Source organism: Tenrec ecaudatus, chromosome 14 (genome assembly GCF_050624435.1).
Source record: "Tenrec ecaudatus isolate mTenEca1 chromosome 14, mTenEca1.hap1, whole genome shotgun sequence".
Taxonomy (NCBI): domain Eukaryota; kingdom Metazoa; phylum Chordata; class Mammalia; order Afrosoricida; family Tenrecidae; genus Tenrec; species Tenrec ecaudatus.
The window spans coordinates 9915795-9940383 of record NC_134543.1 but is presented as its reverse complement, the minus strand read 5'-3'; the positions used below and the strand labels follow the sequence as shown (position 1 = coordinate 9940383).

The 24589-nt window shown below is 40.4% G+C and overlaps 1 protein-coding gene across 1 annotated transcript in view; it reads left to right on the top strand.

The window, feature by feature from the left end:
* Positions 1-24589, top strand: part of PPP4R4 (protein phosphatase 4 regulatory subunit 4) — a 120898-nt gene that overhangs the window by 62770 nt on the left and 33539 nt on the right. Inside the window, exons 5-14 of the mRNA XM_075530763.1 lie at positions 490-563; positions 2913-3019; positions 5876-5983; positions 7565-7686; positions 11956-12078; positions 15265-15434; positions 15745-15864; positions 19236-19313; positions 20305-20388; positions 21001-21183. Of these exons, the coding sequence (XP_075386878.1) occupies positions 490-563; positions 2913-3019; positions 5876-5983; positions 7565-7686; positions 11956-12078; positions 15265-15434; positions 15745-15864; positions 19236-19313; positions 20305-20388; positions 21001-21183 (1169 nt within the window). The remainder of the gene's footprint in view (positions 1-489; positions 564-2912; positions 3020-5875; positions 5984-7564; positions 7687-11955; positions 12079-15264; positions 15435-15744; positions 15865-19235; positions 19314-20304; positions 20389-21000; positions 21184-24589) is intronic.

Genomic DNA, 24589 nt, shown 5'->3' with positions numbered 1-24589 from the left:
TTACGTACTTAGCCGTTGATGCTTGTGTGGGGGCCATGATATTCCTTTCAATCCTGCTAGCCAGTCGAAGGTAACCAAATGAGACCATAACACCGCAAAGTTGATCAGTGGTTTGACTTAGTATTCCGGGCTGTCTCCTTATAAAAGTGCCAAGTTCACCGTCTTTGAAAGCTGAGAGCTCATTAGTTCACCCTGTGATTCATATGCTTTCTTCTGATACGGTTTCCCCACCTTACAGCATTTAGGTTTATATAGTATTACCATTCAGCAAAAATGCAGTGCTTGAGTTAAAGAGACTCCCCACATATTATTTTTGAAAATATAAGCCAATCATTTTTCCAGATCCTAGGACAAAGAGGTGAACCTTTTTAGAATATTCATATGAATCCTTTTCTTCGTGTGATCATCCGATGTTATTGTAACTAAGGACTGAGTTGATGCAGAATTTGTGAGCTATTTAATCGAGCTTGTTGTATCTGTGTCAATCAGCTGTCAGTAACGCATGGCTGGAAACCCTTCTTTCTGTGATGGAAGCTTTGCCGAAGGAAACCCTAAGGCACGAGGTAATCATTTATATGTATGATACTCTTATTTTATTTGTTGACACAGTATTTTGGAATAATAATGTCAATCACTAGGTTTTTCTTTCTTTCTTTCCAAAATGATAGTTTCAAAAAGAATAAAGTTATTTCCCATGCCAAGAGTGGCATATGCTCCTTAAACGATGAAATGTGTGTAACATAGAACCAAGTGAATGTGAGTAATATAGAAAAGGAAAGAAAAAGAACCCGCGGTTCTACACGCTGTTGACCACTTAGCATTCGTTCTATTTCCTTTTGGATGTTTCACTCTATATACTTGTTGTTTATTTACCACTGTAGTGATCCTACGGCATTCATATGCAGTTGTTTTTCGTTTAAAATTGCTTGAGTATTCTAAACATCGTTGGGGAATGACTACAAATGCTTTTACCTTCCTGTTAAACATGATGCCTATTTTCAGCATTTGTGGATATTTCTGTAGAATTTTTTTTTTCCAGAAAATTTCTGTAACTGTAGTTTCCAAAAAGAGAATTACTAGGTCACAGGGGATTTTAGCATTCCTGCCTCCCCCCATTTTTTTTGATTTTGCATTTACAGTAAGGCTCCTGACCAACAATAACAGGTATGTGAAGTACCTAGTTCCCTGGACTTTCATGAGCAATGAAGATTCCAATTAAAGTTGATGGAAAAATAGGAACTCTATTTTAATGGAATTTTTTGTGGTTGAATAATTTCCCATATGTTATATTTAGAGGAGGCCTGGTGTAGCATTGCCCGGTACGTGTTGGCCTGCCTCCGTAAGGTCGGTGGTTCAAACCCACCCACTGCTTTGTGGGGGAAAGATGAGGCTGTATGCTGTCATAAAGGTTTCAATAGCTTTGGAATACTTACATAGGGTTGCTATGAGTTGGAACTGACTCAATGTCAGTGGATTTGATATTTTATTTAAATCAGGACTACTTTTTTGGGGGAATTGCTTGATCCAAAATATTTGATCCCATTTCCATTGCTACTTATACACAGGGGCTTCAAAAATTTCATGTGAAATGGAATTAAAAGGCAATGGAATTTCCCATGAACTTCTTGGAGTCTTCTCATATAGACTATTAAGATTTCCCATCCATTCTTATATTTGTTCCAGACATTTTTCTCATTTGGCTTCTTTTCATTTAATGCTCAGCATTGTTGAAGATACATCCTCTCAAAGATTTTATAAATTAAGATGAGAGAATAGGAAAATAGAAAGGAATTTCTCTTCTAGGGCAATGGTCTCACTTCTTTTATGTATTTTTTTCAAATACGTCACGGATTAAAAAAACAAGCAGTTGTGTGTTCTCTAAGGATTAAATAAGGTATCTTTGTCTCCATACAGTTTATGATTCTGTGTTGATGCCAGAATATTGCTTGAAAGTGGGGAGATTAATTCAATTATACAGATATTTATAAAATGGAGGCCAAACATCTGGATGGTTACACATTCTTAAAGGTTGACTGTAATGTAGATGTGTGTTATTTCATACTTTGAGGAACAATGTCCTGTTTAATGTAATTTCTCCTGTTAAGTGTCATCTGATTTTTTAAAATATGGCTTTTTAAGCTTTTAAATATATAGATTTCATTTTGAATCTTTCAGTTTCAAATTGCATTTATCATCAATAATTTTGCTTGAAAGGAAAGAAACTTTCTTGAAAGGGAATGAAATGGTTGACATTTTTATTAGAAACATAGAATTTTAAAATGTAGGTTTTAGTACCATGTTCTAATTTCCATTTAATACAAATGAGAAACCTGGGATAAGAAGTAGCAAGATTGCTTGGACAAATTAAAAACTGCATTAAAGTTTGGGTTTGATCTCCATAGTTCTTTAGAATAGACCATGCTGCCGCGTCTTTGCCCAGCCTGTACATCAAACAGTATTAGGTTTGGGCTGCTATATTTAATTGAAAATTAATAATATTCATTTGAAACTATGCTATTTTGGCATCCCTTAGGATAAAGTATAAAGATAAATAAAAATTAATTTATATGAAATAAATTTCAAGAAGTTTGGTCATTAATTTACCTTTTCCTTTTAAAATGTGTATTTCAAAATTATACTTAAATATATACAGATCATTCCAGATTTCTCCATAAGTTTTAAATAAATTGTTTTGGTTCTAAATTATCTTAAATTCTATACTTTATTTTAGTCTTTACCTTATTAATCTAGAAAGCAAAGATCATCCAAGGGATGAATAACCATGTACCTCATATTCTAATCAATGTTCTTAAAATATTTAGGATTTTATATTCTTTAGGAAAATTAGCTAACATTAGTGTCAAGAACGTATAATGCTTTGTGACCTTCCTCTCTAAATCTTGTCCTTTTAGATTTTGAATCCACTTGTTTCCAAGGCACAACTATCTCAAACAGTACAGTCCCGTTTAGTTAGTTGTAAAATTTTAGGAAAATTGACCAACAAATTTGATGTCCACACGTGAGTATTTATGTATAATTTATTAATTTCATTAAATTAAATAAATTTAGATTCTATGATTCTATGTTTAACAGTTATATTTGATTTGTAGAATTCCATACTCCATAAAAGCTTAATTCGACTAACTCTGTAGAATTCTTAGAGAAGTGTACTTACTCACGTGAATGCATTTCTTCTGATTCTTAGAACTTTTGAGAGTAAATGAGGCTAGCTCTTTCAATTTCCTGTCTTATTTCCCCATGTCATACGGTATACCTTTGAAAATAAAATAACATTATTATATAAAGTTCAAAAAATTGGGAAACAAGATGTAAAGATAGAATTGCTGCTTTCTTACATGACTGTTATAAGTTCATTATTTCAGATAATTCATTTTATTCTGAGAATTAATTGAGAAAGTTTATAATTTATACATTACTCTTTGTCAAGATGAGAAATACCAGCTGGAAGAAAGGGTATGTGGTATAATTCTAACCCAAGTAAAGTATAACATCTAATAGCTTGGTTGGTCTTGTTCCATCATATTCCACCTGCTATTACAGTTTCTGACTTCAGCTGCACATTAGCTACACTCACAAAATTAGGTATTAAAGAATCCATCCTATGATGATGCCATTCAAATTTAATAGCATTTGTAAAAACACATGGCAAGCTATAGAGCGTTACCAAAAGAAATGTCAGAAGAGATTCTGAAAGTAACTCTTAAGTGTGGGATAGCTAAAGTGATGGGAAGAAATGAAGTAAAAGGGTGGCTTGAAAGACTGGAGAATATAATGAAATGTGTAAAGGCCTGGGGTTGGAAAGAGAGGGACACACTGAGCATTTCTGAAATGCGCCAGGCCTGGTGCTAGGGAAGAAAGAAGCTCAAGCTGCACTGAAGCATGGGTGAGAAACAAAGTTCCGGGACTCGATGAAGTACCAACTGAGGCATTTCAATAGAATTATGCAACACTGGAGCCATTAACTTGTGCATGTCGAGAAATGTGAAAGACAGCTACCTGGCTAACCGTGTGGAAAAGACCCATATCCATGCCCATACCAAAGAAAGGTGATCCAACATAATGGGGAAATGATAAAAAAAACTGTCATCGTATCACAAGCAAGCAAAATTTTTCAGAAGATCATTTAAAAACCAGTTGCAGCACTGGAAAAACAGGGAATCCAGGACAGAGGACCCCTTCAGGACCAGTGCCGAGAGTGGCGATGCCTGGAGGGTGGAGGGAATGTGGGGTGGAAAGGGGGAGCCGATTACAAGAATCTACATATAGCCTCCTAACTGGGGGATGAACAACAAACAGTCAAGGGGGCGAGGGGAGACATGGGACAGTGTAAGATATGACAAAATAATAACAATTTATGAATTATGAAGGGTTCATGAGGGAGGAGAGAGTGGGGAGGGAGGGGGGAAATGAGCTGATATTAAGGACTCAAGTAGAAGGCAAATGTTTTAAGAATGATGATGGCAACAAATGTACAAATGTGCTTGACACAATGGATGTATGTATGGAGTGTGATAAGAATTGTACGAGCCCCCACCAATAACATGATTTTTAAAAACCCAAAAAAACCAGTTGCAGCAATACTTCAACTGGAATTCGAGCTGGATTCAGGAGAGAACTTGGGACAAAGGATGTCATTCCAGACAACAGATGACTTGGGGCTGAAAGTGGAGAATACCAGAAAGACATTCACCTGCGTTTTACTGACTGTGAAAGGCATTCTTCTTTGTAGCTCATGACAAACTGTGGATGGCATTTTGAAGAATAGAAATTCCAGAGCACTTAATTGTGTTCATGTGGAACCTGTACGTGGACTGAGAGGCAGTTGCTTGAGCAGAACAAAGCGAGGCTCCATGATTTCAAATCAAAGAAAGCTGTGCATCAGGGTTGCGTCCTCTCACCACACTCCTTTCATCGGGATGCGGAGCAAATCATCCCAGAGGCTGGGCGCTGTGAAAAAGACTGGGCATTAGTATTAGATTCTCACCAACAGTCTGATACAGGCTTGCTTGCTGAAAGCAAGGAGGACATGAAACACTTACTGCTAAAGAGCAAACGCTGAAACTCTCAGTATGAATTATACCTTAAGAAAAAGAAAGCAAAACTCTGTCCACTGCACCAAAAAGCAACATCACAGTAAACAGACAATATTGAAGTGGTCAAGGATTTCACTTTACTTGGATCCATAATTAATACCCGTGGAAGTAGTAGTAAAGAAATAAAATGATGCATTGCCTTGGGCAGATCTGCTTCAGACTCTTAAACAATTCTTAACACCTCTTGATTCATGTTTAGACATCAAAGATGCAGCTTTGAAGGCTAAGGTGTACCGGACCTGAGCCTCGATATTTTCCATCCCCCTATAGGTATGGGAAAGCAATGAGTAAGGAAGACTGAAGAAGCACTACTGCACTTGAATTAAGGTGTTGGTGACGAATATTAACTATACCAGAGACTTTCCAAAGAATGAAGAAAAATCTATCATGGAAGAAGTATAATCAATTCACTGCTCCTTAGAAACAAGGAGGGTGAGACTTCATCTCACACATTTTGGACAAGTTATTAAGAAGGACCAGTCACTACAGGAGGCCATATGTTTGGTGAATTATGTAAAGGGTCAGCAAAAAATAGAGACTTCGATATGATTAATTAGTACAGTGACTGAACCACTGGGCCCAAATTTGGCGAAGATTGTGAGGATGGCACAGAACCAGGAAGCGTTTCATTCCATTGTACAGAGGGTCACTATGAGTCAGGACCAAGTCAATGGCAACTAACAAAAGTATTTTGATAATTGTTTGAAAGTATGAATTATTCTAAAGCGATCACTCACATCTTCTTTCCTTCTCTCCCTTAGTATTAAAAGAGAAATCATTCCATTGGTGAAATCACTCTGCCAGGATGTAGAATATGAAGTTCGATCTTGTATGTGCCGGCAATTAGAAAACATAGCTCAGGGTGTTGAGTAAGTATACTTTGATTCTTATTTCTGGATTGCTAAATATTCATGTTCTTTTCATGTATTCTATGAACATGTGTAACTGAAAGCCTACACTTTATATGATATGAAATAATGACTATAATAACTTATCTTCTGATAGATCTGTGGATTAAGATATAAAAATAAACAAGATTAACACGGTGATAAATATTTTGTTGATATTAATTTTTCCTTCTAACCTTCATTATTTTATTTTAAGGAAAATGTCCAAATATATACTATGCATCTTTTGGCTGGCAGCTGGATTATTCCGTTACATATGATTAATCTAATGGAATTCTTTCCATGTCTCCGATGTAACTCTAAGCCTCTACTTTTCCATTTTCCCTGCCCTTTGGGTGTGTGAGGTACAAACTTCCCCACCTCCCCCCAAACCAAACTTATTGCCATCAAGTTGATGCTAACTCACAGTGACCTTATATGACAGGGTAGAATTTACTTGTCAGTTTCCAAGACTGTAACTTTTTATGGAAGTAGAAAGCCTTACCTTTTCCTGTGGAGTGGCTGGTGGTTTGAAGCTGCTGACCTTGAGGTTAGCAAGCCAACACATAACCACGATTCCACCTGGTCTCCTTGTGTGAAGTGCAAGAGGGAGCAAAATAAGGCAGCCCATCTCTTCTCTTCACTATGAAAACATCTGGCTATGTGGGCCTAGTTGTTGGAATCTGAATGGTGCAAGTAATTTGTGATCAGTTGTTGACTCAGAGGTTGGCAGTCTGAATCTATCCAGACCCTCCATGGAAGAAAGGCTTGGGAAAATGCCTTTGTAAATAAGGATTACAACAGCCTCCTGTTCCATGTGCAGGTTCTGCATGTGCACAGCAATGTACTCTGGGATTCCCATTGTTCTCAATGGTATCCAGAGTTTGCTATGATCTACAGAGTCGAATGCCTTTGCATAGTCAATAAGACACAAGTAAACATCTTTCTGGTGTCCTCTGCTTTCTGCTAAGATCCATCTGAGACCAGCATTGTTCGTAACCTATTGAATGGTTCCCTTCCCTAAGATCAGAACTAGGAAGAGATGCCTGCTCCCATCACCCCTAGTCAGTAAGCTCTCGTAGGTTTCACAGTGTGCAGTAGCATTTCTTTTGACTTCCTACAGTTACAGGGTTTTTTCCTGCTTATAACCAACCATGTCATAATGCACACACATAGTACGCGTGCATAGGAAACTAACATGTGGTGGGGTTGCACAGTCTAGGAAAGAGCCAACGTGCAGCGCCCACACAATATGTGTAAAAATCAGTTCAATTTATTTGCTGAAGTTGCTAACAAAAGTGAACTATAATTTATAAAATTGAATATCAGCTGCCAATCATGAAGACTTCTGCAGCTAACAACATTATCTTGATGTAAGTCACTGTGAAAGGATTATTAATGTCTTGTATTTTCCCAGCCAGATTGCAAACCCTTGGAGGGCGGGAGCAATACCTTTATGACTATTCATGTTTTTGTAGCACTGAGCCCAGGGTCTTGTTCACTGTAGGATCTCACTGCAACTGTATTGGTGTGATCTCTTTTCTTCTCTTGCTTATTGTGCAGGACAGAACTTACAAAAAGTGTGGTGCTTCCGGAATTAGTAGAACTCTCCAGAGATGAAGGCAGCAGTGTGCGTCTCGCAGCCTTTGAAACCCTGGTGAATCTGCTTGATATATTTGACTCAGGTCAGTCTTCCAAGTGGACACATCTTTGCTTCTGAAAGCAGTGGTTCTGGGTGGGTTATGGATCACAGGTTAAGAGTCACATTTTAAAGTTACTTTCTGTGATGAAATACTTCCTATCCCTCTCTTTATTCACATTTTGTTTTCTCCTTTTTCTCTTTTGATGCCTTCTCTGTCGCCACCTTCACCCTCTTGGTACCAGCATTTGTTACATATTCCATCTCTTTTGCTTTCCTGTCAAAAGGTGTCCAGGGCAAAGGATTCAATTGAGTGTCTCAAAGATAAACCCTGACCAAAACAATGTCTAAATGACTTTCCTCTCAATAATAATTATGTTAAAGCTAGGAAGACCATGCTGTTGAGAGAGAAGGGAGAAATTTGGATGTAGACCTGGGTAGAGAAGGCTAAGGAAGTATTTCTTAATATACAGATACACACACACACACACACACACACACACACACACAATCACTCTGCCCAGTGTTCATTTAGCAGTGAGTGTTAGCTGTTCAGAGAAGGTGAAACTTGGAGGGTAAATAAATATCAAGTCCTCTGATGTAAAACTAAGCTGTGCCATTGTAGGATCTGATTTCCATGGAGTGTTAACATCTACACTGAAATAAGGGTGCCTCTTCAGGTGATTGCAGTGTGGACAGTGATTCTGGTTGGATGTGGCACAACAGTGAATTAGGCAGTATTATCGGTGGCATATTTATAGGTTTAGTATTAAGGAAGCGGATGGACATTGGGCCTCTACTCAAGTACTCCTTCAACACAAAAACACTTTGTTCTAATAATCCGGTACTCTGAGATGCTTACCTTTCCAACACGATTGCTGAAGGACACAGTGGGTGCATAAGCACTGTGGTGAAGAAAGCTGATGGTGCCTGGCTATCAAAAGATATAGCATCTGGGGTCTTAAAGGCTTGAAGATAAACAAGGGGCCATCTAGCTGAGAAACAACAAAGCCCACATGGAAGAAGTACACCAGCCTGTGCAATCATGAGGTGTCAATAGGATTAGGTATCAGGCATCAAAGACCCAGAGCAAAAAAATCATAATGTGAATGAGGTGGGGAGAGTGGAGTGGAGGCCCAAAGGCAATCTATAAGCATTGGACATCCCCTTACAGAAGGATCATGGGGAGAAGATGGGCCAGTCAGGGTGCAGTAAAACACCCATGAAACATACAGCTTTCCTCTGGTTCTTTAATGCTTCCTCCTCCCCACTATCATGGCCTTAATTCTACCTTACAAATCTGGCTAGATAAGAGCATGTACATGGGTCCAGATAAGAGCTGGAAACACAGGGAATATAGAACAGATAAACTCCCCGGGACCAATATTGAGAGTAGCCATACCAGAAGGGGAAGGGGAAGGTGGGGGGAGAAAGGGGAAACTGATTGCAATGACCCACCTGTAACTCCCTCCCAGGGGGATGGACAACAGACAAGGGGATAAAGGGAGACATCGTACTATGCAAGACATGACAAAATAATAATAATTTATAAATTATCAAGGCATCATGAGGGAAGGAGGGAGGGGAAAATGAGGAGCTGATAACAAGGGCTCAAGTAGAAAGAAAATGCTTTGAAAATAATGATGGCAACATATGTACAAAGATGCTTGAGACAATGGATTTGTATATGGATTGTGATAAGAGTTGTAAAAGTTCTCAATAAAGTAATCTTAAAGTAAATAAATAAATAAATAAATAAATAAAGCGGCCGCCCCTCTGCCACACCCAAAAATAAGTGAGTGAATGACAAGAACCACTTGTCCTTAATAGTGGGGTAGCCCTAAGCATTCAATCGAAAAAGCATGGCACCATCTTAAATGTCATCCTCCTTGCTGCCCCACCCTCTGTTTTCACAGCTGTGGGCTGGACAGTGGTCTTGGTGTCAAGTCCTGTCATTGCTTTGCATTCCCTTTGTCTTGCACTCTGTGGACACCAGCCAGTACTCCAGCACTGGGATGTCTTTCACACCTCTAGCCTTTCCTCACACTCTTTCTTTTTGTGTGTGTGTGTGTGTGTTTATTTAACTTTATTAACTTTTTAAAAAATCTGAAAACAGCAAAATTATATTGTATAAACACCTGAGGAATGTTCAAGTAGGCATTAAATGGGCATACAATTTGAATAACGACTAAATTTAAGTTAGACTCTTATTTTAGAAAACATAAAGGATATCATAGTGTTTAGTTTCATTTGCATATAAAGTACATTTGGTTTTCTTAAAAGAAAATGTACATTCTTGTACATTGTATTAATACTTATGGCTGATATTTCTAGCATTCACTTGTATAAATATATTAACCCTTAATATAAACTAATAATAATGTAATAAAGTAACAGCAATGTGATGATAAAATAATAACAATGAATATATTTCTCTTGGAAATTGTAATTCTTCCAAGAAAACCTCCAAAGATGAATTATAACTAAAGCAATCAAAATTTAGGGAAAAATTGGCTCAGAACTAAAGAGTTAACAAGAAACACTGTACAGAATGAGAACTTTCCAGTATGAAAACAATATACTGAGTGTTTTGTATCCCCTGAGAGTTAAGCTGAGAGGTACTGAGGCTAGCAAAAGACGCACATTTTGACCTTTTTGAAATAATATATCAGAGAACATAAAACGTGACAGAACATTTTCAATTAAGGCAGATCTTGATAATGCTCTCTGCTGTTCTTCAGCGCCCCCTTTCTGCCACGCTGGGCTCTAGGCGTTGTAGACACAGTGGCTCTTGGAATTGTCACAGCAGTTTTGTGCGGAAACTGAAACATGGGCAGATGAAGTAGTATACTCCTAGCTGATGGCTCATGAGTAGCAGAACCCGAATTTGAACCCCACACTACCTTCAGAGTCTGTGCTCCAACTAGCAGACTGTACTATTGTAGGCAGGATGCAAATATTGCTTTACAGGATTTTTTTTACATCTAACTAAAGCTATAGCGCATCCCTCTGTGGCAGCCTCACACTCTTTCTTATTGCGGTTGTCCTCCTCTCCCACTCCCCCAACCTCTCCCCTGGCCAGTGCCCAATTGAAATAGAGTTTACTTTTTCAAATACCTTATACCAGAACTCAGCAGAGTATATCTTACAGGCTGACCCTAGCCCTCCCTGTCTACTGAATAAGGTCAATTGAAATGTAGTCGTGTCCACATGTTTATATCATCTGTGGCCGTCTTTGGGAAACAACACGTGGCATCACCTTCTGCAGATAGGCTAAGAACAGACTTGGGAATCACCGCACGTGCTTCATTGTGCCTGCGGTGCCTTTGAACTGGCTCCTGCCTCGTGGCAGCACGCACACCGACAACAGCGGCTTCCTTAGTGCGGCAGCTGCACGGTGGCTCCTTGTCACTGTTGACTCCCAGGCCCTGACAGCCTGCTATTAAAACACGATCCCATCGTCTTCTACCCATGTTCATTGCTATTGTCTGACCTCCTTGCTGTCTCTGTTTCTCTAGCTCAAAGGGCATTCTTCATTCAGCTTCCTTGTTCTACTCCTTCATGTAGTGCTTGCTTTATAAGAAATTCAACAAGGTGTTTGAATGAACATTACCACTGTAGTAGATACAGGGCTGGAATCTGATGATAACATGGTGACAAAATGCTAATAAGCCCATTATAGCATTTTATTGTCAGATTTCAATAATGTACCAGTTTACTTCTCAAAGCTCTAGAGTAGTGTGAACAATTTGGAGAGAATGTAGAATAGAATTAGATCTCCTTAGTAGATCAGAAATGCATTACCTCAATAAATGCAAAGAATCGACTAACTTTTTAAAGAAAAGACATCTACGAAGTGGACGTGTGGGCATTCAGTATTCAGAGCATATTATAAGCTCCCTGAATTTCAACCCCGAGTGAAATGACATGGTGGGCTTGCATGCAGCTTGGCCTGAGAGAGATGAAAAGAGACTGAGGAGCCTCCTGTGCCTGCGACCCATCCTTTAGTGTTAGTGCATTAGAATTCCTTCAGTTATCCAGACTCAAATTGGCAGCCTTATCAACTGAATGACTTGTGGTGGTGCTCTCTGTCCGCTCACTGGGCCCATAGTGTGAAGTCAGAACACTTCAGCCTGCCATTCCGAGTTTTGATCATTGCCCCTTCCACTCACCACCTTCTTCACCGTCTACTATTATTGTTTGAAAATGCATTCTGTTATCACGGGGTGGCGTCACATTTCCTTATTTCGCAATGTATGCAAAGCAATACGGACAATATGGATCTAAATGTGTCTTCTTTTGTTTTGTTTTCCAGATGACAGAAGTCAAACGATACTTCCCTTAGTGAAATCATTTTGTGAAAAATCTTTCAAAGCAGATGAATCCATTCTTATTTCCTTATCCTTCCATTTAGGAAAGCTATGCCATGGACTGTATGGTATGAAACATCCTAAGAAAGTCATGATTACAGATGCTTTCCCCTTTTCTTCCACCTTAGCCACTGACCTCAGCTATTCAATCCTAAAACCTATTCAGTCCTACGTGTAGAAAAGCTTCAGAGAAAAAATTTAGAGTTTCAATCACCTAATTTAGAACTCATTCAGAATGACATTGGTTGTGCAAATAGAATCTGTTTGAAAAAATAATGACAGAGTGACTGAAAACCAAGCTCCCTGCCTTCAAGTCGATTCTGACTCCCAGTGTATCTGAGGCTGTAAACATTGATGGGAGCAGACAGCCTCATCTGGTCGTGTAAACCACTGACTCTACAGTCACCAGTGCAACGCTTAACTGAAACCAAACTCACTGCCATTGAGTTGAGTCTGACTCTCAGCGAGCCTGTAGGGCACATTGGAAAGGCCCCCACATGATTTTCCATGCTGTAATCTTTATAGACGCTGAATCTTTCTCCTGCAGAGTGGCTGGTGGGTTCACAACTCCAGCTTTTTGGTTAGTACGCAAATGCATCACCAGTCACTAAAGTAGTCATAGCCCTTACATTTAGGAATATTCTGTCCTTATGTGTTGGTATGTCATAGCAGCTCAGGTCAAATAATTGTCCTGGCAGAATAAGTTTACCCGTCTCAACTATATGTTTGTATGCCATGTGAGAAGTTCATTTTAGACTATAAGCTATTATGTATAACTCTTTGGCATTTTGAACATATTGCATAGTTTTGTTTTGTTTTTAATCCATTCATCTACCCTGTAGTATAGTGAAAACACTTTCTTTTTGTGGATCACAGAAATTTAGTACACTCTTGAAAGGGTTATTGTCTGTTAGGAACATGAAAACACAAGCTACTGACTAGGAGAAACTATCTGGGAACCACATGTCTGGCAATGAGCTTGGCATTCAAGAGATGCTTTGTTTGCTATCTAGCTGCTGTAACAGAAACACCACAGGGGGTGACTTTGCTTTCTCCTGTGTCAGGTGGCTAGAAGGCAGAATTCAGGCTACTGCCTTTAGGGAAGGGTCTTCTCCCTCTCTCTGCTGTGAGGAACGTCTTGGTCTCTTGAGCATCAGTTTCTGGTTGACTTTCCTGCAGCTTGCCATCCCTCTGCCTCCTTCTCTACTCTGTTCACTTCTTTTATACTTGAAAAGAGTTCAACTGACTAAGGACCTACCCTACACTATCCCTGCCTCATTAACATAGCAGAAATTCATCTCAAGATGGGCTTAGATCACAGGCATAGAGTTTAGGATTTATATTTGCAGGGACACAACTTGTGTAACACGGCTTAAACTCAGCAATATTTAAACAACAACCCAGTTGAAAAATGGACAAAATATTGGCAGAGACTCCTTAGACACCTCACCAAAGAAGATGTGCATATAACTAAAAAAGCATTTGAAAAGATGTTCAAATCACATGCTATATAAGAACTCACTGCCAGGGCGTTGGTTGTGGTTAGCCTATAGGACAGCGTGTAGAACTCCCCCTGTGGGTTTCTGAGGCTATAAATCTTTGTGGGAGCAGAAAGCCTCATCTTTCTCCTATAGAGCAGCTGGATGCTGGCAATGCTATTGAGGGAACAGGAGCCTTCAGCCATTGTGACGGGAAGGCAGAGTGGTGCGGCTCCTTGGAGACAGGCAGTTTTGTTCAAAGCAAAACACAGTCTTACACACAGCTCAGTGGTTTTGCTTTTAGATATTCACCCCAATGAGTTGACCACTTAGTTCCACCCAAAAACCTGCCCTCCCCCAATTGTATAGGAACTTTATTCATCATTGCCAGATCTGAAAAGCAACCAAGGTGCCTTTCAGTAGGTGACTGGATAAACGAAGTGATAGGTCTGTGTAATGGAGTCTTTTTCAGAGTGGAGGACAAGTGAGCTATGCAGCTGCCAAAGCCGGGAGGAAGCGCACAGGCAGATGGCTCCGTGAAAGAATCCGCCTAGAAAAGCCGCGCACCATACACACGAATCCGAGTAGGCAAAACTAAAGGTCCAGCAAGAGATTGGTGGTTGCCAGGCCTTTGGGGGAGAATAGAAGAGGAAGTAGACAGAGTGGAGTGAACATGTGCATACTGTGTGCGCCTTTCCCTGATGGCGGACACAAGACATGTGTCCGTCAAAGCCCGTCAAATTGTGCCACACAGAGAGGGAGCCCCAATGTCAACTAAGGACGTTAGCTAATAGTAATGTCTTCATACTAGCATATCAATCGTAACAAATGACCACAGCTTGGCTATTAATGCAGGCTGTTAACAATAGTTAAACAACAACGACAGAAAGAATAGTAGGGTAAGTTTGCTGGGCCAGGAGGTGGTAGGCGGGGACTCTCTGTACTTTGTGGGTGATTTTTCTGTGAGTCCCAAACTGTTCTAAAACATAAAGTGTATTGTATAATATTTTTACTGTAGCAGAGAATGAGCTCCCAGTTCCCCAGTACAGTTAATAGATGTGAAAGCAGACCATTTATCAGGCAGTCATCTGTTTACCATCTTTCACATTTTGTTTTAAGTTCCTTCTCTAGGACATGCACCCTGGCTTCAATGATAGGCAAATTTAAAATATGCGCCTTAAGTGAATGGCGTTATGTCTAATGGGCTCAGTATTCGTATTACACTGACTCGTCCAATGTCTAAGGAGCCCTGGTGATGTAGTAGTAGGTTACATACTGGAAGTTACATATCGGAAGATCAATGATTCAAACCCACCAGCTGCCCTGTTGGAGAAAGATGAGGTTTTCTGTCCCCGTCAACCTTTACAGCCTCAGAAACCCCAGAGGGCAGTTTGCCCTCTGCCCCATAGCATTGCTATCAGTTGGAACTGACTTGATGGCAGTGGATTTTCTTATTGGTTGTCTATATTTTAATATGTGTTGCAGAAATTAATGCACATATAATTCCTAAATTAAACAATTTATACTATTGAAGTGAAAGTCCTGTTGATGTTAATATTAAGTAAAATAATGCATTCCCTTACTTGTTGCTTTTCTTTATGACAACTGAGCTACAGCCATTTGTGTAACCATTTGGCTTAAATGTGGGCAAGGCATGTATTGAATGTGTAGATGTTTATGATGCCAAAGGTATTTTTATTATACTTCGATTTTTTTTCTCCTTCTGATCTCTGTCTTCTATTAAGATGCTGAGCCACCGTTTTATATTTGCTTTAGGGATTTTTACTCCAGATCAACACTTGCGATTTTTGGAGTTTTACAAGAAACTTTGTACGCTAGGCTTGCAACAAGAAAACGGACACAGTGAGAACCAGCTCCCGCCCCAGCTCCTGGAGCAGGAAATGAAGTACTCCTCAGTACGGAAGAACTGTGCTTACAATCTCCCGGTAATACATGGGCGCTTCTTGTTGGCTAAGCAGTTTGTAAAAACATTAAAGACCTTGCCAGATGTAGCACTCGCTGCTTGGTGTTATGTGTTGTACACAGTGGGTACTTAGTAAATATTTGTGGAATTTATATTTTTCTCCATGCATGAGTCAGAATTGTGTGGATAGTTGGGATCTTCCAAATGGGTGTTCTGCTCGTGCTGTGTTCAGAGGGTATGGTTTCAGGCTATGGGAGGCGATTGTAACTGCAGGCGATTGATGCATGTTTTTCTCTCCTTCCCACTCATCTCCTCCCTCCCACCTCCACCAGGCCATGATTGTTTTTGTTGATCCTAAAAACTTCCACATGGAACTCTATTCTACATTCTTCTGCCTTTGTCATGACCCTGAAGTGCCAGTCAGACACACTATTGCTATTTGCTTTTATGAAGTAAGTTTGAAGAACTGGTTCCATTGCATTTTGTTGTTAATTCTACCTGTGTGTACTAGAGACGTTTTTGATATTTTCTAAACTGCTGTTTACAAATCTGTTCTAAGGTATTGGCTCCACATTTCTTTCATATCCTATTCCTGAATCTTATTTAAAATGCCCCATAATTCTCGTTCTTTTCAGTATGAATACCGACTTCATTTACATCAGTCCATTGTATTCATTGATAAATCCATTGAGTCAATTTGTCTTACTGAACCAGGCACTGTGGCAGATGCAGGTGTGAACTTATTTCCAAGGAGAACTGGTGTTTTATGTGCTTTGCACTATTTATGCTTTACTTTGCATTTACATCTAATAACCTGAGTACAGATGGATAGTTCAGACAAATTGTTTGACATATTAAATGACTACAAATGGATTGTTTCATGAGTGAAACTTTTAGATCAAGTTATTGATCAAATAAAAGCAAAGGCAATTGAAACTTTTCAGTAAGAGCATAATGGTGTATTTTAAAGCTTTACAGCCAAAATTGGAGGCATGTTTCTTGGACAACTGAAATAAGCATGTAAAGGTATATTTATAATTAACATGTATAAGATGTAACTTGCCAACTTCAGAAATATTATATAAATATTTAGAGGTGACATGACAAGAGGTTTCCTTCCTTCTGAATCTGTCTAATAAATTTTACAAGATTATTTTACCCCTTTCCTCGCACCCTGTTCCTAAGGCAAAGCAACTAGATTCGTTGAAAGTGTAAGATATCCATAGCATCATAATAAGTAGTACTTAATTCTTTCAGTTGTTGAGTTTGGTTGTCTTTTCTTCTTAAAAATAATACTTTTTTTCTGGTCGTTAATAAGTTGATATATGTTCTTTGTGTTAGGCCGGATTGACTTGAAAAACAAATCCAGTGGTGTGTGTGTGTGTGTGTGTGTGTGTGTATGCTTTATATCAAGAATAATTGTCTATCAGGAAAACCTTAGTCAATCTCAAGTCCATAAGTCAGAAACTGGTCCATAAGTCCTTCTTCAGACTCCTGCAGCCACATTGCAATGATGCAGAATGCAGGAATACCACAGGCCGATGGGTGCAAAGTCCCGTGGATCCAATGGAAGTATCACAGGGCTCTGGCAGGTCTCAGAGTGGCCTACCAGCAGGAAGGTGAAGGCAGGGAAGAGGGGAGGTTCCTAGGACCCTCCTATGAGAAGGCCACACCCACAGGGATGCTCCATCTGGCTGCGGCCTGATTGACAGGTTGGACTCTACCCCCACTTGTTTATATCTTCAAGTTGACATTAAGTTATGTAACTGCCACATTTGCAACATCTAGTACACCGTCCCTTTAAATCAGGTGGGGGACCTTCTCTCTGCCAAGGGCCATGTGGATGTGCATAACATCATTGTTAGGCCATGCTGGTCAAACATTTAATGAACTCATCCCTTCTGCGAGGGCTGGAACGGCTTCTCCTTGGTGAGGTGTGTGATATCAGCTGATATTGATGATTTCTCTTGACCGAATACGGCCTGGCCCGAGAGGTAGGTATTCCCCACTCCCACTTTAAATGGAGCAGTGAATCCGAGCCAATTCCAGAACTGTTCAAGGAGAGAATGGTGTGAATAAGATTACAGAAATCCTGCTTTGGGGTGAGGGTTAGGGAGGAGGACTAAGAATGCCAAGTGGCATTAAGGTCCCTGTGCTGGAGCCCAGGGTGGCACAGATGATTAATACTTGATTGATAACCAAAAGGTTGGCAGTCTGAGCTCACCCAGCCTTTTTGCAGGAGAAAGACCTGGCAGTCTGCTTCCATAAAGATTATAGCTAAGAAAACCCTGTGGGGCAGTCTTACTCTGTTATATGGGGCCGCTTTGGCTTGGAATCAGCTCGCCCATTTACAACCACAGAATGATAACCACAACCATGTACACATGTATTTCTCCAGGTCAGTGGTCCGCAGACAAAGCTTTACAAGCCTGGAGACTGGAGGTGCAATAATATGTTTAGTTTTATCTCACCCCTTGAATATTTTATTTCTAATTCCTTTATAATGTACATCATATGTTGGTATTATAGCCAACATAACATCTGTAGCAGCTTTCAAAAAGTTTGTGGAAAATGTTCATTATCTTTAATTCCACACATTTTAAAATCTCTTGTATATTGGAATGTGTATACCAAAATATTTTGTGGGTAGGAATGAATTTGGAGATTATTGGCCTGTTTGGGAGGTGCCTCCAATCTATATACAGTCACCCTGGTGGCTTAGCGGATTGCACACTGTTGGGCTGCTACCTCAAAGTCAGCACTTCGAAGCTACCAGCCACTCTGTGGAGAAAGGCGAGGCTTTCCACTCCTCTAAAGATTCACAGCTTTGGAAACCCGCAGGTGCAGTGTTCCACTCCATCCGCCAGGGCCTCTCTGAGTCCGAATCAACTCGATGGTAACAAGTGTAGCTCCCGTTTTTTATATCTCATCATCGTCTTGCCGTACTGGTCAGCTAAGAGTTTGCCCCTTGAAGTAACAAAAGTCCACTGATGGATTTAACTTTCCTTCCTAACAATATTCGTGGCTACAAGTTGGGCGGCTAACTACAAGGTCAGTAGTTCAAAACCTCCGGCGGATCCTTGAGAGAAAGAAGGGTTTCTTCTGCTGTCCCATAGGATCACTAGGAGTCAGCATCAACTCGTGGCAGTGTGATTTTTGAGTAATAACAATATTGCTGGGATGCTATAATTCCCCCCCCCCACAGAAAAATTATATTCTGAAAATTTTCAACCAGTCAGAACAACTTTGTAGAGCAGAGCTGAAATTTTAAAAACTTGTACTTTGCCCAGGAACCATTCTGTAAAAAGCCTATTCTGAAGCCCAATCTGTGAATTAGAAACCCTCGTTTCCTCTCTGGGGGCTTGGTCTGTTTGAAAGCAACTGCACTCTCATCTCTACACTTCCATCTCCCCTTGTAGGCCAGTCAGTCTTGTGGGGAACCTGAGGAAGGCAGGCTCCCCGAGTGCCTGTTGGTGTCCAGCTGGCTACGCTCTGCAGTGGATGAACCTCTCAAGCCCAGACTAGCCTTGGGAATCCTGCTGGCTGCTCTCAGACGTGAACATGTGAACTAGAGGCATCTGTGGCCTTATTAAACTGTCCTGAGGAGAGCTTAGGGTACTGGCAAATCCACCTCCTTATGCTCTGCATTTCTCATCCCTGCGTGGCTGACAGAGAATGCAACTTACTTTCCTAGAAGTACAATTTTATGCTGTAGCCTACTTTTATAAGAAGTGCCTAATAGAGATGTACTTTAAAAATTAATGTGATAAACTTCATGGATCTAGTAGTCTTAAATCTGAGAGACTTTATTGCTACATTTTAGGTCTCTAAACTTCTGAATTCTGGAGTATATTTAATACACAAAGAACTCATAACGCTGTTACAAGATGAATCACTGGAGGTAATTTTTTTTAATTCTTTGGTTTGCTTTTATACTGAGTCTGAATGAATTTATTAATGTCTTTAAACTTCTTGAGAATCACACTAACTCTTTCAGCTGTCTAACCCTAGAAAGGTTAAATGAATCTTAAAAATGGAAAAAAATCTTAACAAATAAATAGATTTATAAAAATTCTGTATATATGTGTTTATTAAGGAATATTTGGGAAATGCAGACTAGTAGACAAAAGAGCACCCATAGTTCCAATCACTGTTGCTATTTGGATATATTTTCTCATTCCCTCCCTATCTATTGGGAACTCCAGTGACGTAGCGGTTATGCATTTGACTAATTGCAAGGTTGGTAGTTGAAAACCACCAGCTGCTTCATGGGAGAAAGATAAGTCTTTCGACTCCTGTAAAAGAGTTATTGTCTCTGAAACTCACAGGAGCAGGGTAGTGTAAGTGAACATCAACTTAATGGCAGTGAGGGGGTGAGGTTTGAGGACCCTGGAGGAACAGTAGGTTATGTGTTGAGCTGATAACCACCAGGTAAGTAGTTCCAACTACCAGCGGCTCCATGGGAGAAAGCAAAGGCTTTCTGCCCTTGTAAAGACTTACAGTCTCGGAACCGTGCAGAGTCCCCACGAGTTGGAATCAACTGTCTGGAGTGTTTGGTTTTGGTATCCATTCTGCACAAGTGTGATCTTCTCTTGTATCCGTACTGGTCGGGTAGCATTATATAACTGTGAAAGCTTTCAAATGCTTTATTTTCATGCCGTATTGAATGTGCCCCATCACCAAATGGTCATTTCCAAAGACTGACTCATTGAGGTAGTTGAATGTGTTTCTTTTTGGCAAGAAGATAGCAGGATAAGAAACTAGGATTCCCCAAATACTGCTTGATAAACTCTACTGTTTTGGGGTCAAAACTGACTTGTGTAAAGTTAGGGATGAGTTAACTAATCTAGATTAGAAAAATGTCTCAATAACCGCAATAACTCTATTGAAAGGTACTAGATGCCCTTATAGTTCATCTTCCAGAAATCCTGGAACTGATGTCTGCCGTTGGAGAAAGCAGTGGGCAAGAAAATAAGGTAAATACATCTCTCAACAAATCCCCGAAGTCTTCCCCAGCTCCCCGGGGTGGTGAGCAGTCAAGACGGAACCCTGCGTGGAGAGCACTTCCTACGGGACGTGCCACCTAAGAGGTGCTCAGTACGTGTCAGCTGACATCGGAATAGCTTGGATTTTCTCTACGGTTCCAATGGTAACCTAATGCTTATTTGTGTTCCTCAGAGTGTGTATTCTTATTTCCAGTTTCATTTGCATTAATGATTATCCTAAGAACATCGAATAGTGAGAACAGCGAGGCAGGAATTTAGAAGGCCAAAGCTTGCTGACAAGAATATAGAATAATTTTGACTTTAGTTTGAAGAGTTGCTGCTATAATTAATCTGACAGGAAGAATCATGACTCCCAATCTCTATTTCAAAATTTGCAGTAACCCTAGATTTTATTTGTAGATTTTTCAAAAAGTGTCTCATTTCACCAGATAATTATCTCCTTGTGACGACCGAGATGCCTCCTGCATTCTGAAACGAGCACGAGTTCCCTCCCCCATGTCCAATTACATAAGACTGAATCATCCTCTGACGGAATGCTTGTGCTGATGAGCATCAGTTCTTTTGACACCTGCTCTCTTTCAGCTATCAGCTCTCCCAGAATTCATCCCTGCCCTCACAGCTGCGGAACAGCGAGCAGCAGCCTCTTTGAAGTGGAGAACTCACGAGAAGTTACTGCATAAATATGCTTGCCTGCCACACATCATATCAAGTGATCAGATTTATTACCGTTTCCTACAAAGAATGTTCACAATCATGATGACAAATGTGAGTCCGCACCCCTGTCTTTACTCCTTTGATCTCATGGCTGATTTGGAACTGCCAGACTCTTCATTTCCTCAGAGCAGCAGCTCCATGCTTCTGGTCTAGGAGGATGTGACCTTCCACGCTAAGGGAGAGGGGAAGAGGGAAGGAAAACAGACTCGGGTGTCCTATTGCTTCCCCATGAGTTGTCCCTGGAGCAAGAAGTCAACAGGTGACTCCTCTTCTTACCTTATGTTTATTATGTGGACGGTGTCAACTCTCTTGCAAGTATGAACACCCACTCTGCACTCATCATCATGCTTAGCTTCCCAGATCAGGTTGTTAGGCAAAACTCTGTAGTATATAAAAATGGAAGGTGACTACATCGGGTCACAAAATGGAGGGTGGTTGCATTATTACATAAATGCCAAATTACATCAAACCACTGAGGATCGTGGCCCAGCCGACTGACACATCACCTTAACCATCTCAGCCAACATTGCTCTCGTCTCTCACCTCCACATTCATGACTGCCAGCCATGCATCGTCAATGCAAAGTCTCGGATAACAGGCGAGTCAGTAGGTCAGGAGCAGTTGTGGCTCTTGTCAAACAAGGTTGAGAATCAGCATCGGCTTGATGACAGTGAGCTTGGTTTCAGCTCTTTGTTGAGAAGAATCCGTGATATCAACAGCAGATCTTGTGCTCTGAGGTACACCTTGTATGTATCCATGCCTCCCTTAACTATGTTATTTTGCCAGGGGACCTCGAGTCATCTCGGAAATAGAATGGGTACTTTTCCCTTTTATTAGTACCTTAAGGATGACTGAGGAGCCCTGATGGTACAGTGATTAAGCAGTTGGTTGACTGAAAGGTTGGCAGTTCAAACCCATCTGCTGCTCTGTGGGAGACACATGTAGCTGCCATTTCCTTAAAGGTCTTGGAAACCCTATGGGCAGTTCTACTCTGTCCTATTGGATTGCTATGAGTTTGAAGTGACTAGACAGCAATGGGCTTTGGGTTTAAAGGGTGACTATGTAACAGATACAGATTATTTGAGAAACATGGGTTTCCTACTATTAATAATCTTATAATTTAAGAGTAAAAAGCAAAAAATGAAATCCTCTCAAGTAGACCTTATAATTTCTCAAAGCAGGGTTGTACTCACCCTCCTCTCCCCCTGAGCCCTCCCTCCCCAAGTGATTTATGTATCCTTTTTCCTAGAATCTCCAAGGGGATTATTTTAGCCAGAGTCCACTGTACACTTAATAAAATGATGAAAATGTGCCATGTCATGTTTGCTTGATACACTTTTTAAAAATCAGTTTGATTTTGAATTGTTTGTTCTCAGGGGGCATAATGAATTTATAGCAGCCACATCAATAACCTAAAAGCTATTTTTTTGAAGATTTAAAAATATCTTCATTGGTACTACTTGCAACTTAAGTAAAAAAACCAATTAGTGTTAGGTACATTCTTCCAACTGAGCGTGCTAATGGGGACCCCTTCATGAATGGGCACACCCCCCCTCCACATGCTTATTCCCTGGAGCAAACCAAAACTGAGAGGCTGAAGGCCCGACTGTAGATGGACGCTTTGGAGAACATGATTTTAGCAACAGTAACATCCTGGTCTGATGCGTATTACATAGGCTACTTCACATAAAGTGAAGACGTGTTTACTAGATTTAATGCTATTTGTTTTAAGACCCGGCAGTACTGAAGTGAATAAACAGACAAAATCCTTCTCTAGTGGGGCTGACCTTCTAAAAGTAGAGGTGGTGAAGTGGTGGGAGTGGTATGTAATAAGATACAATTCATAGCAGAGATGATAAGAGCTATGACAAAGGATCTTGTTTGTCTCAATTAGGTGTGAAGCTAAGAATACATCATTATTCTGTATTGCTAGTGTCTCTTATCAGAAGAGAAGTTATTTACAACATAGTGTGAACAAAGGACTTTCAAGCCTGACAGATTTGTTTTGTTTTGTTTTTTAAAATAAATAAATGCATGCCACACTGAACAGGACATATGAGGGGTTCCTCCCCCCCCCCCACCAAAAAAAAATGGAAAAAAGCTCCGCTGGGAAGAACTTTCATATTGCGCATTTTTTTCCTGCTAGGTAAGCATCAAGCAACTTGCTCTGAGTTAGTGCACCCAGTGGCGTCACCTGGGAAGGTTCTCTCTGGTCACAGTGAACTTTTTCATAAAAGCCGTTTCACTCCAACCTCACTTTTTCTGATGGCCGATTTAAGAGAACAGTGTACCGCTGTGAAATTTTGTTTCCTGCTTGGGGAAAATGCCGCAGATACTGGTATGGTGCTGGACAGTGCAATGGGGAAAACTCAAATGTACTAGTGATTTTCTCATTTCAAAAAAGGTGAAATGTTGATTGATGACAAACCTCATTCTGGATGTCAATTGATGTCAACTTCTCAAATGGACACAATGTTAGCAAAACGTATGCGTTTGTGCTCAAAGACCAACAGTGGACCATTGGAGAGTTGGGGAGGTTATCTGGTCTGTCTTGGAGCTCAGTTCAGCAAATTTTAACAGAAGATTTTGGAATGACAGGGGCACTGCAAAATGTGTGCCTTGGGTTCTGACTGAGCAGCAAATAAAGCAGTGAGTGGAAAGATGGCGTGCTTTGAAAGAACAGCTCAGAAGCGATCCAGATTTCACCCCCAAGGTTATTACTGGTGACCAAACATGGTGCTTATTCTTATGACCCTGAAAGCAAACATCAATCAAGCCCGTGGAAGATGCCATTTTCACCTTGCTCAAGAAAGCTCGTCAAGTAAAATCAAAGATCAAGATGATGCTCATTTGTTTTGTTTTTTTCATATGAGGGAGATAGTGTATTTGGAGTTGGTTCTACCAGGTCAGACTATTAATCAAGCTTTCTATTTAGAGCAATGGTTCTCAACCATCCTAATGCCGCAACCCTTTAATACAGTTCCTCATTATTTTCATTGCTACTTCATAACTAATTTTGCTACATTATGAATCAGGCGCCCCCTGTGAAAGAGTCCTTCGAACCCCAAAGCAGCTGTGACCCACAGGTTGAGAACCATTGATTTAGAGGTTCTGAAAGATTACATACCAGCATGTGACCACAAAGGCCTGATCTGTGGCAGCTGGGGACTGTCTTTGCAACCACGACAATGCACCTGCTCACGCAGCCATCTCAGTGCGCCAGTTTTGGGCAAAAAAACCCAGCATGCCTCTTGCCTCATACACCTGACTCACCTGACCTTGCCCCGTGCGACTTCTTTTTGTTTCCTCAAATGAAGAGGGACATGAAAGGACCGTGATTTGATGAGGTAGGAGAGGTGAAGAAAAAAACGAGGGAGGTGCTGTCAGTCATCCAAACAGATGAGTTTGAAAACTGTTTCCAAGAATGGAATAGCAGACTTGACAAATGTATTAAGGG